Source organism: Phocoena sinus, chromosome 5 (genome assembly GCF_008692025.1).
Source record: "Phocoena sinus isolate mPhoSin1 chromosome 5, mPhoSin1.pri, whole genome shotgun sequence".
Taxonomy (NCBI): domain Eukaryota; kingdom Metazoa; phylum Chordata; class Mammalia; order Artiodactyla; family Phocoenidae; genus Phocoena; species Phocoena sinus.
The window spans coordinates 30656996-30672220 of record NC_045767.1 but is presented as its reverse complement, the minus strand read 5'-3'; the positions used below and the strand labels follow the sequence as shown (position 1 = coordinate 30672220).

General features: G+C 35.4%; 1 protein-coding gene across 7 annotated transcripts in view; it reads left to right on the top strand.

Moving 5' to 3' along the window:
* Positions 1–15225, top strand: part of SEC24B (SEC24 homolog B, COPII coat complex component) — a 94184-nt gene that overhangs the window by 65033 nt on the left and 13926 nt on the right. For 5 of the 7 annotated variants that reach the window (XR_004350096.1, XM_032633410.1, XM_032633414.1 and 2 more), the window contains 12 exons: positions 528–712; positions 3379–3481; positions 5722–5848; positions 6548–6657; positions 7741–7853; positions 9343–9461; positions 9825–9880; positions 10118–10324; positions 12192–12315; positions 12723–12881; positions 13822–13995; positions 14629–14739. Coding sequence is in view for 6 of the 7 variants with exons in the window: in XM_032633410.1 (XP_032489301.1) it covers positions 528–712; positions 3379–3481; positions 5722–5848; positions 6548–6657; positions 7741–7853; positions 9343–9461; positions 9825–9880; positions 10118–10324; positions 12192–12315; positions 12723–12881; positions 13822–13995; positions 14629–14739 (1588 nt within the window). In the remaining variant the exon portion in view is untranslated. The remainder of the gene's footprint in view (positions 1–527; positions 713–3378; positions 3482–5721; positions 5849–6547; positions 6658–7740; positions 7854–9342; positions 9462–9824; positions 9881–10117; positions 10325–12191; positions 12316–12722; positions 12882–13821; positions 13996–14628; positions 14740–15225) is intronic. The other 2 variants (XM_032633413.1, XM_032633411.1) reach the window with 1 other exon arrangement.

The following is a 15225-nucleotide window of genomic DNA, read 5'->3' as shown; positions in this document are numbered from 1 at the left end:
CACTGGCCAAAGATTGGGCAGTTTGGCCATCAAAGTGAATACTAACTAATTCGTTAAGTCACTTTGAGTTAATAAAAGGCATGAATTCAGAATAATACTAAAAATGTAAAGGAAAGCAAAAAATAAGCAAAGCAGAACTCATTGAACATCATTGTCATTTCTATGGCATCAGCTCATTCTGAAAATTGAAAAAACTTTAAAAACAAGCATTTACCCTGCTTTTCCAGTAAGAAAGATATTCAGAGAAACCAAATTCTTGATGTTGAAAAAAGCACTATTTAAATTTTGTTGTGGAGTTTAATCATGCAAATAAGGTTTAAATTTATTCAGCATTTTTGCTTTGAGTTTTTTCAAGAGTGCTTTAAACTGAGCTGTCCTATTAAGTTATTTTACTGTTACAAAGCCAGATTTAAATTTTTTTTTATCTTCTTGCTTTTCTGTATGTTAACATCCTATATATAGGATAATAAATTTTATTCATGTTTGTTAACATTGTTCTTTTGTTTTGCTTTGAATTGCCTTTTCAGCAGTATCCTGGTATGAACCAGCTGTCCTCCAGTCTGGGAGGTTTGAGTCTTCAGAGTTCTTCACAACCAGAAAGTTTGAGACCTGTAAACCTTACTCAGGAGAGAAATATTTTACCCATGACTCCTGTTTGGGCTCCTGTACCTAACTTGAATTTAGACCTCAAAAAATTAAACTGTAGCCCAGAGTAAGTATTTAATTTATAACCTTTAGTAAGTAAAACCTTGTCAAAAACATTGTATGACTTTCAAAAATAGTAAAAGTACTATGGTATTAATTCCTTGATTGGAAGTTTTGTTAATGTGAACTCTTGTAAATTAGTTTGTATAGAAATTCTAGATGTAAAATTCAATTTAGGTCATTGGATCCTGTCCCCATCTCTGTCGCCATCCAATCTCATTCCCTATCATCTAATGCTAGGAAAATTTTTTTCTATTTTAGTGAAGTGTTTTAGGAACCCAAATCTAACTACATTTTTTTTCTTAAATTTCTTTTTCCTCACTTTTCACCAGTAGTAACTTCTGATGTCTTTTAAATAAGGTGAAATCTTTAAAATTTTATGCACTTCAGTCTCTGCTTGAAAAGGATACAAACGTCATTTGTGTAATCCCAAGAACAGGTTTAGATAAATAATTTTTCTCTGAATTTTCTTTTCCCACTCAGTGTAGAATGAGAAGACCATTGCCCCCAGGCATATTTATCCAGACTGAATTTAGATTTGGATTTTCTTTATTGAATATTTCCTCACCTTATGGAGAAGTTTACCTGGCAGCCTCCATCTGGTGGCCACAAACCCCTGGTGTATCGTCTGGGTGGATGAGCTCTGTTACTTACCTCATAGTGCCCCCAAAACCAAAAGTTCTCTGTTATTACCTGCTTTCCTTTCTTCTGTCTCCTAAGAATAGGATATTCCTCTGCACCCAGACATCCTCCTGCTTGTGGAATCTCTCCTCAAAAAGTAAACTATGATTCACAGACAACATTCACAAACAACTCTGATTCACAACAACATCACAGACAACATTTCTTCCTTGCATTAGGATTAGTGTTCTTTAGAGACATATATATATATATATATATATATATATATATTCTTTTTTTAAAGGCAGTAATTTTCTAGCTTTTAAAAAAACTAAGTTCCTCTTTTTTTTTTTTTTCTAAGTTCCTCTTTTTTCAACCAAAGTCTTATATAGATTTCCAATACAGGAAACAGAAAATGGAGGTGCTTCAAGGGTTCCACCTCTTCTACCACACCCTACCACCAGCACCCCCATCAGTGCCGAAGGCAGTGCCAAGATCATTTCTATAAAAATGTATAATCATTGATTCTAGATTGAAAGTAGCTGCCTGTCCTTCTGAATGTAACTTGCCATCAGGTCGATAAGTATGTGGATTATGGCCTTGTACTATGAATGGTTAGGCATCCGCCAAGTAGGTAAATATAGTCTATGTATATGTGTAAGAGATCGTATAGGTAGGGAACGGTGTCTGTGTTTCTACTCAGTTATGTGTTTCCTGTGAAAATATCTCTTATCCAAACAACAAAGCAGAGTAATAGGCTTTAGAGTATAGGCTTTAGAGTTTGACAGACGTAGGTTCATACCATGGTTCCACTGATAAGTAGCTGTGAAGCTGCCAATTATTCAACTTCTCAAACCTCAGTATTGTCAACTGTAAAACAGGAATAATAATTGTGCCTACATGTTAACATAAATCATTCAGTATGTACTGAATGCCTTCTAAATAAAGTGCCAGGCACTGTTTCTAGGTGCTGGGAATGAAGCAGTAAACAAAACAGAGTTCTCAATCTCATACAACCAATATCCTATTAGGGAAGACACATTGTGAACAGTCAGACCAATGGGTGTATAATGTAAATGTAATTTCAGAGAATAACTATGAAGTAGGGAGTAGTAAGGGTGGAGGGTGACTATTTTTAATTGAGGAGTCGGGATGGGTTTTCCCAAGGAGTTATTAACATTTGAATAGAGATCTGAATGAAATGAGAGAGCAGGATGTGACTCTGGAAAAAGAGTGAGCCAAGCTGCGTGAACAGCAAATGCAGAAGTCCTGAAGCCAGAACCAACTTGGCGTGTTCACGGAACGTCACCAGCGTGGAGTCAACCCGTAACTGGATATCTCTACATACTGTCAAGCACTCCTTAAAATTCCTGTCACGGTTTCCAGTTCCTATGCTTCTTATCTCTTTGGTCGCTCCTTTATTGATTCTGTGTCTACTGACCTTAAGTTACTTACTCTATGAGAGGAATAGTGCTAGGGTGACACAAGGACAAAATGATCTCTAATCTCAAATGGAGAAGATAAAGAAAGTACACAACCAACTAAAGCAGATCAGACTAATTGATAACACAGAAGCATAAGTAGATCTCAGAGCACAGAGGAAGAAGTCTTTCTTCCTGACTTGCGATCAAGGGTGAGGATGGTTTCACAGGAAGCTATAACTTTGATGAGTTTCATAGAAAGATTAGGAGTTCAGCAGATGAAGAATGACAGCAAAGCAAGAACAGCATCATGAAAGCTGTACCTTTTCACTCATGTTTTCTGCTCCCTCCTGTTCATGCCCTGATAGTCATGATGGAGTTACTGTTTGTTCCTGAATGTGTTGTACTTTTTCACCATGAAAATGTTGAGTCCTTAATTTAGGCCTTTTGACATATAAATTACATATATGCCCATTTAAAGTAATCAGGACCCTCCTAATTATAGTTATGTAATATACCCAAATGATTTTCATGTATGCCCTTAAATGTTTAGTTATCTACAACTATCTACGTCAATATTGTTCTTTATCTCTGATAGCTAACGTAGTCTGTGTTGTTTATATCTTTGCAGTTCATTTCGGTGTACTTTGACAAATATTCCACAGACACAGGCTTTACTGAATAAAGCCAAGCTTCCTTTAGGATTGTTGTTACATCCCTTCAGAGACTTAACGGTAAAGTAACATATTTTAAAATATTAGTGGGTACTGACCTGTGTACTTATGTGCGAGGTATTCAGATTGTATATTTTCTTAGAATTTTTTTCATTTTCTTTCATTTGAAGTTAGAATTAATCATTTCTGTCAATTTCAATACAGCAAACATTTTCTGTCACCTGCTTTGTGACAGACCCTAAACTAAGCACTGGTAAATACAAAGATAATTAAGTCACTGATGTTGCCCCTAAGAAATTCTTATCTAACAGGGGACAAAGATATCCCAGATAATTACAGTGCACATGACTACAGTGCAGGAAAGCTAATACATGTAACTAATCAAATTCTATGAAGTACTTAGGTGGTGCATATAGTATTGGAAGGGATTTCCTCTGGGTACAGTAGCAGACTTTTCTACAAGTAATGAGATCTAAGCTGGATTTTCAAAGGTTAGTAGTTTTAGAAGTTGGAAAGGCCGTAGAGGATAGATAAACTTTAGGAGTTCTTTTTTAAACATAAAGGAAACACCAGCAATGATATGCATTTAGGGAGGAAAACCATATGATTGTTCCCAACTGTATTAATGAAATAACCTCTGTAATAATAAAGTTTAAATGCTTCAAGTCTATTGAATTAAAACATTACTTTTTAAAGTTTCCACAGTAAAGTTTACTTTACCTAGCTTGCTGGATTTTTACACATACCTCTGGTATTTCATGCAGATATGTTGAATTTAAATTAAAATGTCTAAACTTCAGAAATAATGTTTATCCAGATACATTCTATTTATACTTTAAGTTGCATTTCTCCCTCACACATGTTTATGACTGTGGTTTTCTACGTTCATCGCTACTGAGTTTCTTTTGCTCTCATTCAACCAAAAAATATTTATTGACTACCTATCATGCTGGGTGCTGAGGATACAGAGGTCATTGCTTCCTCATGGAGCTTTCTTTCCTACTAGGATGTATAGAAAGGAGCAAAGTGAATAGAAAATAAAATAATTATAATATGCAATAAGTACCTTGAATTTATTCATTCAGTAAATACTATTTGATCACCTGTAATAAAATTGCAACCTTTATCGCGAAACCAAGATCGTTAACTTCCCATATACATACGTGATTTTTTTTGTGTGTGTGGCTGCATTGCGTCTTTGTTGCTGCACGCGGGCTTTCTCTAGTTGCAGCGACTGGGGGCTACTTTTTATTGCAGTGCGCGGGCTTCTCATTCTTCTCATTGCAGTGGCTTCTCTTGTTACGGAGCATGGTCTCTAGGCACATGGGCTTTAGAGCGCAGGCTCAGTAGTTGTGGAGCATGGGCTTAGTTGCTCCGCAGCATGTGGGATCTTTCTGGACCAGGGCTCGAACCCATGTCCCCTGCATTAGCAGGTAGATTCTTAACCACTGCACCACCGGGGAAGTCCCCGAAAATTTTTGTCTAAATACATATTCCATATGTGATACCTTCTGGAAGTATATACACTAAATTGGCAGCAATGACTTCCTCTGGAATGTAGAATTCTGGATAATTTTTTATTTTCAGTTAAACATATTTCCTGATTTTTTTCACAAATGATATGTAGTTACGTAATAAAAATTATTTTTGTGAAAAAAATTAAGTACAAAAATAAATGTTTGTGTATGGATAGGGAGGAAAAAAGCCAGAAGGAAATATACTAAAATGTTATCAGGGGTTAATTCAGGGAGGTAGAATAATATGTAACATATTTTCTAAATTTCTTATATTGAATATAAAGTTCCTTTCCCAAACTAAGCATAAAGAGATGTATAGTGTTTGAGGCACATTGTGTTTGGTTTCTCGTGGCCACAGTCCCCAACAGGACTGTGTGGCTGTCTAACAAGCAGGGTCTTGAGAGTCTGTTACCAGGTGCAGGCAAGCAACAAAGACAAAGGCATTTTTATATGGTGCATGTTTCTTTCTCACTCTTGTTCCTTGAGTTCAGCTGATAGCTGAGGTTATTCTATTTTCTTGGCCAACCAGGCTTTTCTTGTCTGCCAGTAACTTTCATTACATTTGGTTTGACTTTATTTTAGTGTTATTTTATAGTTTGCGACAGAAGAGGGAGAAAACTTGATAGCTGCTTGTGTTGCTCAGTGCACCACTGGATTTTATTAAAATGTTTCAGTTTCAAAACACAAGTGTGGTTTCTATTCTGTATATGGAGCAGAGCAGTGTGTGGTCCACTTTCCTCTGGAGTGCTTTTTCTGCTACAACAGCTTTATTTTATTTCCTAGCAATTACCAGTGATAACATCCAATACCATTGTGAGGTGCCGATCTTGTCGAACATATATCAACCCTTTTGTATCCTTCATTGATCAACGTAGATGGAAATGCAATTTGTGCTATAGAGTTAATGATGGTGAGTTTCAGATTCTTAAAATAAGTGTGTTTTATATTTTAAACATTTTGACATTTTTGCCGTTATCTGGTCTCTCTCTCCTCATTGCTTTAAAAACTTCCATGCCACTTTTAATGGAGAGAATACAGGCTAGGGACACTTCGTTTTGGCTGGCCAAGGGAATAATTGATAATGAGGAGAGTGACAGGGAGGGGAAAGTAAAAAGAAATCGTAAAGCCAGCAGTGAAGGCCATGCAGATGAGATCATGCAGACTAATTATGCTTGACCCTGACAAGTTAAGGTTGTCTTCTGTTTGTACATTTGGTTCATTCAACTCAGTGTGGATCTCTGCCAGTATGTGTGAACACATGTGTGCATGTGTATCTGTTGTCCCCTTTAGTTATTCTTAGGTCCTCTTTGTATAATTGCTTTCGAATCTGTGTTTCTGTCTGATTTCTTTTCCATGTCATGTGATATAAGAAATAGGACACAAGCCTAAGAAGCAAGATTACTTGTATCCTGGTTTTCTCATCAGATTTCAGTAAATAAGTTTTTTATCCTTCTGATTTATTTTTTTAAAGAGGGCTTAAGGCATTACTTTTTATCATTAGATCTTCACAGAACTGTTGTAAACCTCATAAATATTGATGATAGAGGAGTTTATTTCTCGGCGTGTATATGTGTTACTAAATTTGTACTGGATTCCTAATCTTATCTAGTTCCTGAAGAATTTATGTATAATCCCCTTACCCGATCTTATGGAGAGCCTCATAAACGGCCAGAAGTTCAGAATTCAACCGTGGAGTTCATTGCTTCTTCAGATTATATGGTAACTATTCAGTGTTAAAATTAGTCGTGGGATGCAATTGTATTGGTCATTTGTAATTTGCTGTTAAGTGAATTCTTGTCTAAATTTTGAAATTGTCCATAGTATGAATTTTTTGAAATAGTGCTGAAAGTTTATACTTAATAAACAGAAAGCTCTTTGTAAAGATTACTTGATCTCCTAGAAGAATGCAGTTATATCACTAAGAAACATCGGTAATGCTGCATGATGAGCACTAGCATCTACAGTTTGTTGTCGTTTTGATTTGATTACTTGCGTGGAATGAATATAAATATTCTTTTTACAATTTTCCTTAAACAGAAAAACTCGTGTTTTTGCCAAAAACTGCCATTTTCAGGCTCTTAAAGATATCACCATCTCACTGGTTCACCCAGTACAAATATCAAGATAAATGGATATTAACTTGAATCTGACTTTTCTCTTTCCACTTCATCATAAAATTCTACCTGTTTTTTAATTATACTGATTCTTCAGATCTCATTCTTCTTTTCTGCTTACAAAAACAAATTCTTCGCCTAAGTTCTGCTCATTTCTTTATTATTTCCACTCATTTAAAATATCTGTATAATAACTTGCATTTCTTCTGTGTCCTCACTTCTCACCTTTGTTGTCTGCATAAATGTAAAATGTTGCTAGTGGGAAAAGGTGAATAGGGACAACTAATGTGTATGAAGTTCCTGGTGCTTGACCCATTTCCCTCTTTATTTCTGTGATTTTTTTATGATCCTTTGTGTCCAATTTCACATCTGCCCAACTACTGTTTTCTTGTCTATTTCCATATTAATATATTTTCCATTTTAACTCATGGTCACTTTTACTCTCAACTTCTTCTTCACAACTTGTTATATTCCCAACTCTGTTCTGGATCCTTAGGAATCAGTCTAATTGAAGTGGTGAAGTAAGAAGTAATCTTTAATTTTTAGCATATGACCTATATGATTCTTGATTGGCATATCTTCTTTTTTTTTTTTCTGAATACACTCAGTAAATATCCAGTAGTAGTTGTGATATAAAAAGAATAAATTATACTTACTAAATAAATTACATTATTTCTATTCCTTTCAGCTTCGTCCACCTCAACCAGCAGTTTACTTGTTTGTTTTAGATGTGTCTCATAATGCAGTGGAAGCTGGATATTTGACAATTTTGTGCCAGTCACTGTTAGAAAATCTAGACAAGTAAGAATTTTTTTTGCTCATTGTGTGTGTGTGTGTGTGTGTGTGTGTGTGGTATGTGTGCGTGTATGAAGTGTTTATTAGCAATTTATTTATGGGGTTGGTTTTTATTAAGTTTGATTTCATTCGTTTGTCACTAAAAGAGTACGTCCTGGCTACTTTAGAATAAAGATCCTGCTACTTAGATTATTATGATTTATGACTTGATATCTGATTCTTAAAACCATAAAAGTTTTAATACTTGGTAAGGAATTTAGATCTCATCTAACTATCCCTCTGACTTAGCAGATCTGAGCACTGGGACTCAGAAAATTCAGCTTAGCCAGGGTGTCAAGAGAAATGAGAGAAATCTAGCTGTAATTTATGCCTGAGCAAGGAGTTTTTCATAAGATAGTTTAAAATGTGCTAATGAGAGAATGAGCCAAATAAAGGGAAGGAGGGAATTGATTTTGTGCTGAATATTTCAAGAAACCAGAAACTGAACAGGCACATTAGTAAGGAGCTTTATTGTGGAAGTGGAAACAGAGTATAGCATAGGGTGCTTATACTTGGCTTTAATTCCTACCTGTGTGTCTACCAGTATTAGTCATGAAGGAGACCCGTAAATAACTTAAAAAATGAACCTTCCAAATCTCTGGAAAACAAAGTTGTTTATACATTTCTCTTTCTACTCCAACATTCATAAGAAATATGACTTAAGATTGTTAGTAAGAGTAGTTTCCTATTGCAGTGATTCTTGACATGTGTAGAGGTGTAGGGGTGGTTATGTATGAATATTTTGTCAGAAGTACTAGGTTATTCCAAAAGGTTCTTTTCCCCCATCTTCCATTTGAGTTTGAGAGTCCTTGCTCTACTGAGTGCTAGCTGTAGCCACCATAATTGCATATCACTGATCTTGGCCTGTGAATAAACTGATAACATTGAGACATTCAAGATTAAAAACATCCATAGACATTAAATGATTTGCTTTTAGATTCTGTTAGTAACTTGGAGTTTTCATATTTTTATCCTTGATTGAAGCATTTGCCCTTTTTTAAGTCTCAAGTGCTTAATTCGGACATAACTTCAGCATGTGTGGCAATGGAAGACCCTCTGCAAAGAAATAGTTTTGTTTTTTTTGCGGTACGCGGGCCTCTCACTGTTGTGGCCTCTCCCGTTGCGGAACACAGGCTCAGGATGCGCAGGCTCAGCCGCCATGGCTCACGGGCCCAGCCACTCCACGGCATGTGGGATCCTCCCGGACCGGGGCACGAACCCGTGTCTCCTGCATCGGCAGGCGGACTCTCAACCACTGCGCCACCAGGGAAGCCCCAAGAAACAGTTTTTAAGACTGAAGAGTTAGCTTGCTGGAAAAGTATATGAGAATATAGCCCTAGAAATAGGAGCCAGTGCAACAAAGATGAGTGACTGTGAATTCAATGGACTATGCAAAGCCAAAAAGATAAAATTGGGAATGAAAAATAGTTTTTAAAATTATCATTTCTTTCTTTAGGCTTCCTGGAGATTCACGAACAAGAATAGGATTCATGACCTTTGATAGCACTATTCATTTCTACAATTTACAAGAAGGATTATCACAGCCTCAGATGTTGATTGTATCTGATATAGATGGTAAGCAGTGAATAAAATAAAACTCTGTTTATTAATAAAACAGAATTTTGGAGTTAAGCCTACTTTATTTTACAGTACATCTTGTCGTAATGCTATATGGATAATTTAGCCTACTTTGGTATTTGTTTTAAAATAACTGTTTTCCTGGAAAATACTTGATCTAAGTTTTTTACACCCATGTGTGTGTACTTACACATGCTCGAGCACACACACACATATAATACATACAGCGTATATATGTATTTAATAAAGCAATATTATGGTACCCGTTAACATGTATGGCCTTAGAAAAACTAAGATTTTTTAATTCAAAATTCTTTTGGCTTATTTATCATTTGGTTAAAATATATGTTTTCCCTATAGATGTTTTTCTACCTACACCGGATAGCTTACTTGTGAATCTGTATGAAAGTAAAGAGGTGAGATTGATTTTTTTCTTAAAGTATTTCTCTTACTTCAACTGATTACTAAAATGCTGAACATGTGTTTACTTGGTGTATATTAACATTGCAGTAGACAATGTAGGTAGATATCTGTTGACTACTCACTTTACAGTCCTCCAAAATGCAGTGGCACGTACTATACTCTGGAATGTTTTAAAGAATAATATTGCTTTGCCTTCTCAGTAATTCAATTTTTAATCTTTGTTTTCCCAGCTTATAAAAGACTTATTGAATGCATTACCAAATATGTTCACCAATACAAGAGAAACACACAGTGCCCTGGGTCCTGCGCTCCAGGCTGCCTTTAAATTAATGTCTCCAACAGGTGGCCGTGTGTCTGTATTTCAGACACAGTTACCTTCCTTGGGGGCAGGACTTCTGCAGTCCAGAGAAGATCCTAATCAGAGATCAAGCACAAAGGTATTTTATATTAGTTTCTCTGTCATATTTAAGATCGTGTCTTCTACGTCTATAGACTGTGTAATTGTTTGTTATTTCTATTTTTCTACTTCATTGATAGTAAAAAAAAATAATAATAAAACTGGTTTTCTTTTTAGAGAGTTTAATTCAATTATTGTTTTGTTTTTGTGTTGCAGTGTGTTCTTTTTATTACTTTGTTTACAAGTCATAGAAATTTAGAAATTATCTACTCTAACCCTTTCATTTTACAAATGGGGAAACAGATTAAATGGTCTTGCCAAAAGTTATTAAGTATTTTACGGTAAAGATATGACTTGATTTTCTGACTCCACTTCTATTTCTCAAGTGATAATACTTACTAAATCTGAGATATTATAATTTAACATGCACATACTAACAAACTTTTTTATTATACAGGTAATATAAATCATTGTATAAAACTTGGAAAGTGGAAACAAATATGTCAATTATCTCACTGTCAGGATAATAGCATTTAGTTATACAAATAAGCATAACTGGGTATCATACATTATTCTATATTTTTAAATGACTTTTTTCATTGAAGAGTACATAGCATCTTCTGAGGTCCCTAAAAATTCTCCTAAAAAAATGTTTTTTAGTAAATGTGAAAAACTCGATTTAATTAATTGCCTGCTAGCTGTTGAATAGTTGTCGCCAGTGTTTTCACTATTAAAAAAAAAAGAATATGAGGCTGAATATTACTAGGGTTTTACATGAAGATTTGGTCAGGGTATTTTAATCCCTATTTCAAATAATAAATGAACTGGGACAATCATTTTTGTTCTGTACATAAGTTTTTTCTGACCTCAAATTATATATGTATGAAAATGCCATTACAACTAGTTATGAGTATGAAGTAAACACGTTTAATAGTGTTATAAATCTTTAGCCACGTGTTCGTTTTTTCCGTAAGATAAATTCCTAGAAGTGAAATAATTGGATCAATGAGTGTAAACTGTATTTAAATTACTATTGTATTCTACTTACTGGGGGTTTTATCAACCTGTACTCTTAAGGACTCATCTTCTAGCCACCATTAAGTATTGTTGCTTTTTTATTCTTTACCAATTTGCTAAAGAAGAATAGCACTATATTGTAATCCATTACAAAATACTGAGGTGTTTTGAACAGAGCAAAGTGTTTACTGATTCTTTGATACAGTTTTAGGGGTTTTTTTCTCATTTAACTTCTAGAAATGTTCTCTATCTGCCTGGGACTCAAAAGCTTAAGTATCTCTTCCGTTTTAAACTCTGATATAATAGTCATACACTACAGTTAAGAAGATTGAAACATTTTGCTGTGCAATGTAGCATAGTAATTAAGAACTTGGAGCCCGGCTCTTGCATTCTTAACTCTTCTCCGGTGCCACCTCCTCAACTCAAGTGTCCTCATACCAACAGGAAAAACTTTCCTTAATCTGTTATTCTCATGTTGTTATGTAAAAGTATCCGTACAGTAATGGGTAACAGCACTCACTCTGGAGCCAGACTTCTTGGGTTTATTATATTCCAGCATCTGCCACTGAATGACAACGTAACTGGTCGAGTTACATAATCATTTTTTTGGCCTCAGTTCTTTCATCTGTAAAATGTTGGTAACTCTATGAGATATATGTTATTATGAGGGTTAAATAATCTATATTAAATATCTGTGCTGGCACATAAGTGCTTTATAAATGTTAGCGATTGTTATTATCCTCATAGGAAATTTGTGCCAACTACCTAGACATTTTAAAAACTCCTTAGTTTGATAGGGGGACAGAGGATATCCTCTTCTTATTTTAACAGACAGAAATATATGCATAATTCAAGGTTTCTAGCTCTTACTTTATGACCTGTTGACTTAGGTTGTACAGCATCTTGGCCCTGCAACTGATTTTTATAAGAAACTTGCTTTAGATTGCTCTGGGCAGCAGACTGCAGTGGATCTGTTCCTTTTAAGTTCACAGTACTCTGATCTCGCTTCTCTAGGTAAGGAGATACCATTGTGTTTATCTGTTTACCTAAACATTTTTAGCATATAATTAAATCTAAACTCTTTACTAAGAGTTCTCAATAGTTTGGGGAGAAAGGTGTGAATTAGATAATGTCTGTGAAAATTACCCATAAACTTTAAAGCACTATACACATATAAAATGCTATTATGGGTTGTTGTTGTTTTTTTCAAATACAATTCCTTTACCATTCTGCTCAACAGTAAATTTATTATATATTTTACAAATGTTTATGTTTCTCAGATACATGTATTATCCCCATTTTGACCACTTTATTTTTTTTTCACTACGAGTTAGAGTTCTTCATAATACAGAATGTGCACTGCTATTGGACAAGTAGAATATTATTGTTTCTGTAGCTAATACTTATATTTCTTTCTAAAGCTTGCATGTCCAAGTATTCTGCAGGGTGCATCTATTATTACCCATCTTTCCACTATACTCACAATCCTTCACAAGCAGAAAAGTTACAAAAAGATCTAAAACGATACCTCACAAGAAAAATTGGATTTGAAGCTGTTATGAGAATAAGGTGTACTAAAGGTATGAAATTATATAAATTATACTTTATATTATATACTTTTGTCAAAATTAATAAGCATTCATATACTGATGACCTTTGACTACCTATAATAATCATAAACGATTTTCTGCTTGGTCCAGTTAGCTATACCCTGTTTTAAATATAGTTATTAAATAATTGCCCAATTTTTTAAGCAATTTGAATAAGTGGGCAAAGGTAATGTTTTGCTTTACTAGAAAGAACCCACGAGAAAGTCCACGTTGGAGGTGATTTCAGAAGAATTTGAGGAATAGGGAAGATCTTAAGTGAAAATCGTCAGATTAATAATCTTTGCCTTCCTAATCATTCAAATGGTCTTCAATTTACATTATCTCTTTTATGTGAATGTTTGCTGGAGGGATTCTCATCCCTTATTTTTATTCTTAAGTAAGTTGTATAGTAACCATCATTTGTTTAATTTTGTACGTTAGGTCTTTTTTGTCTGACTTCAAATTACCTATAGGAAAATATTATAAGATCGTCAATACAAGTTAAATGTGTAGCCTCCTTTTATATAACCTGCCTTGGTGTTTTTGAATTGATATTTTAGAACCTCCACCAACAATCCAATACTACTCCCCAGTTATCCTTTTGATTCAAAATCAGAGATATTTTTTATTTTAAGCAGTAGCTTTAGGGCTTCCCTCGTGGCACAGGAGTTGGGAGTCCACCTGCCGATGCAGGGGACACAGGTTTGTGCCCCGGTCCAGGAGGATCCCACATGCCACGGAGCGGCTGGGCCCGTGAGCCATGGCCGCTGAGCCTGCGCATCCAGAGCCTGTGCTCTGCAGCGGGAGAGGCCGCAGCAGTGAGAGGCCCGCATACCGCAATTAAAAAAAAAAAAAAAAAGAAAGTAGCTTTAGCCTGAGGTAAAGATACTAATGTTACCTCATCTTTTATAACAAGCTTTCTCTTCTGTAGGTCTTTCCATGCACACTTTTCATGGAAACTTCTTTGTCCGTTCCACTGACTTGTTATCCCTCGCCAACATCAATCCTGATGCTGGATTTGCAGTACAGCTGTCAATTGAAGAAAGTTTGACGGATACTTCCTTAGTGTGCTTTCAGACAGCCCTGTTATATACATCAAGCAAGGGTAATGTTAACAGAAATGAAATATAACCTGCAACAGTAATTCTCCCCTCCTTTCACGTGCTGGGAGAATAGGGAGAAAGAATGAACACCAGTGGGAAGTAATGGAATTTGTATTAGTTAATCAAATATATGTTCCATTCTTTTTTTTATATTCATTTTTGAATCTTTAAAGATATCTTTTTTGACTTGTGGAAGATTTGTATTCCCAGGATCATGCTATTATAATAACTCATACTAAATCTACCTGTGTCATCCTGAGCATTCTTTCTTTCCCCATAACATAAGAAATTCTGCATGCCACTTCAGGCCTACATTTGTTATTTCATAGTCTAAGTTTTCTGACATTTTATTATGTTGCGTATAATTTAGAGTGAGTGATATTAAGATAAAACCAGAACCTAATGTTCGACTATATAAAAAATATATGTTCATAGTCTTCGTTCAGATTTGGAGAATGTTTAATTTTCTTTAAAACATGTTTATTGTAAAACTTTGTTTTTGCGTTTCAAAATCAAAATTAAATGGTGATTTAATACAATCAAAACAATAGCTTGAATAATATTTTGACCTGTCTGCTTTCTTTCTTTCTTGGTCTAATGTATTTTGCAATGACATGGATCCATCCTTTCATTAGGTGAGCGGAGAATTAGAGTGCACACACTTTGCTTGCCAGTGGTCAGTTCGCTAGCAGATGTGTACGCAGGGGCTGATGTACAAGCTTCCATCTGCCTCCTGGCAAACATGGGTGAGTAAAAAAGTGAAGCAACAGGTGAAATATATTTTCCTGTCCTAAAAACTGAAACCTGGGCATTTTTTTTACCCTAGAAATCCCTTATTTAAAAAGTATATGTTTTGGACTTCCCTGGTGGCGCAGTGGTTGAGAGCCCGCCTGCCGATGCAGGGGACACGGGTTTGTGCCCCAGTCCGGGAAGATCCCACATGCTGCAGAGCGGCTAGGCCCGTGAGCCATGGCCTCTGAGCCTGCGCGTCCGGAGCCTGTGCTCCGCAACGGGAGAGGCCACAACAGTGCGAGGCCCGCATAACGCAAAAAAAAAAAAAAAAAAAAAGTATATGTTTTACATTTTCATTTGCAACAGTGTGAATTGGACTGTTCTTATATTTCTTATTAATTCTTTAGTTTAAAAATTATGTGTGGGATTCATAATCACTAATAACTGGTAACAACTCAGACGTTTTTCAAATGGTGAATGCGTGAACAAATTATGGTACA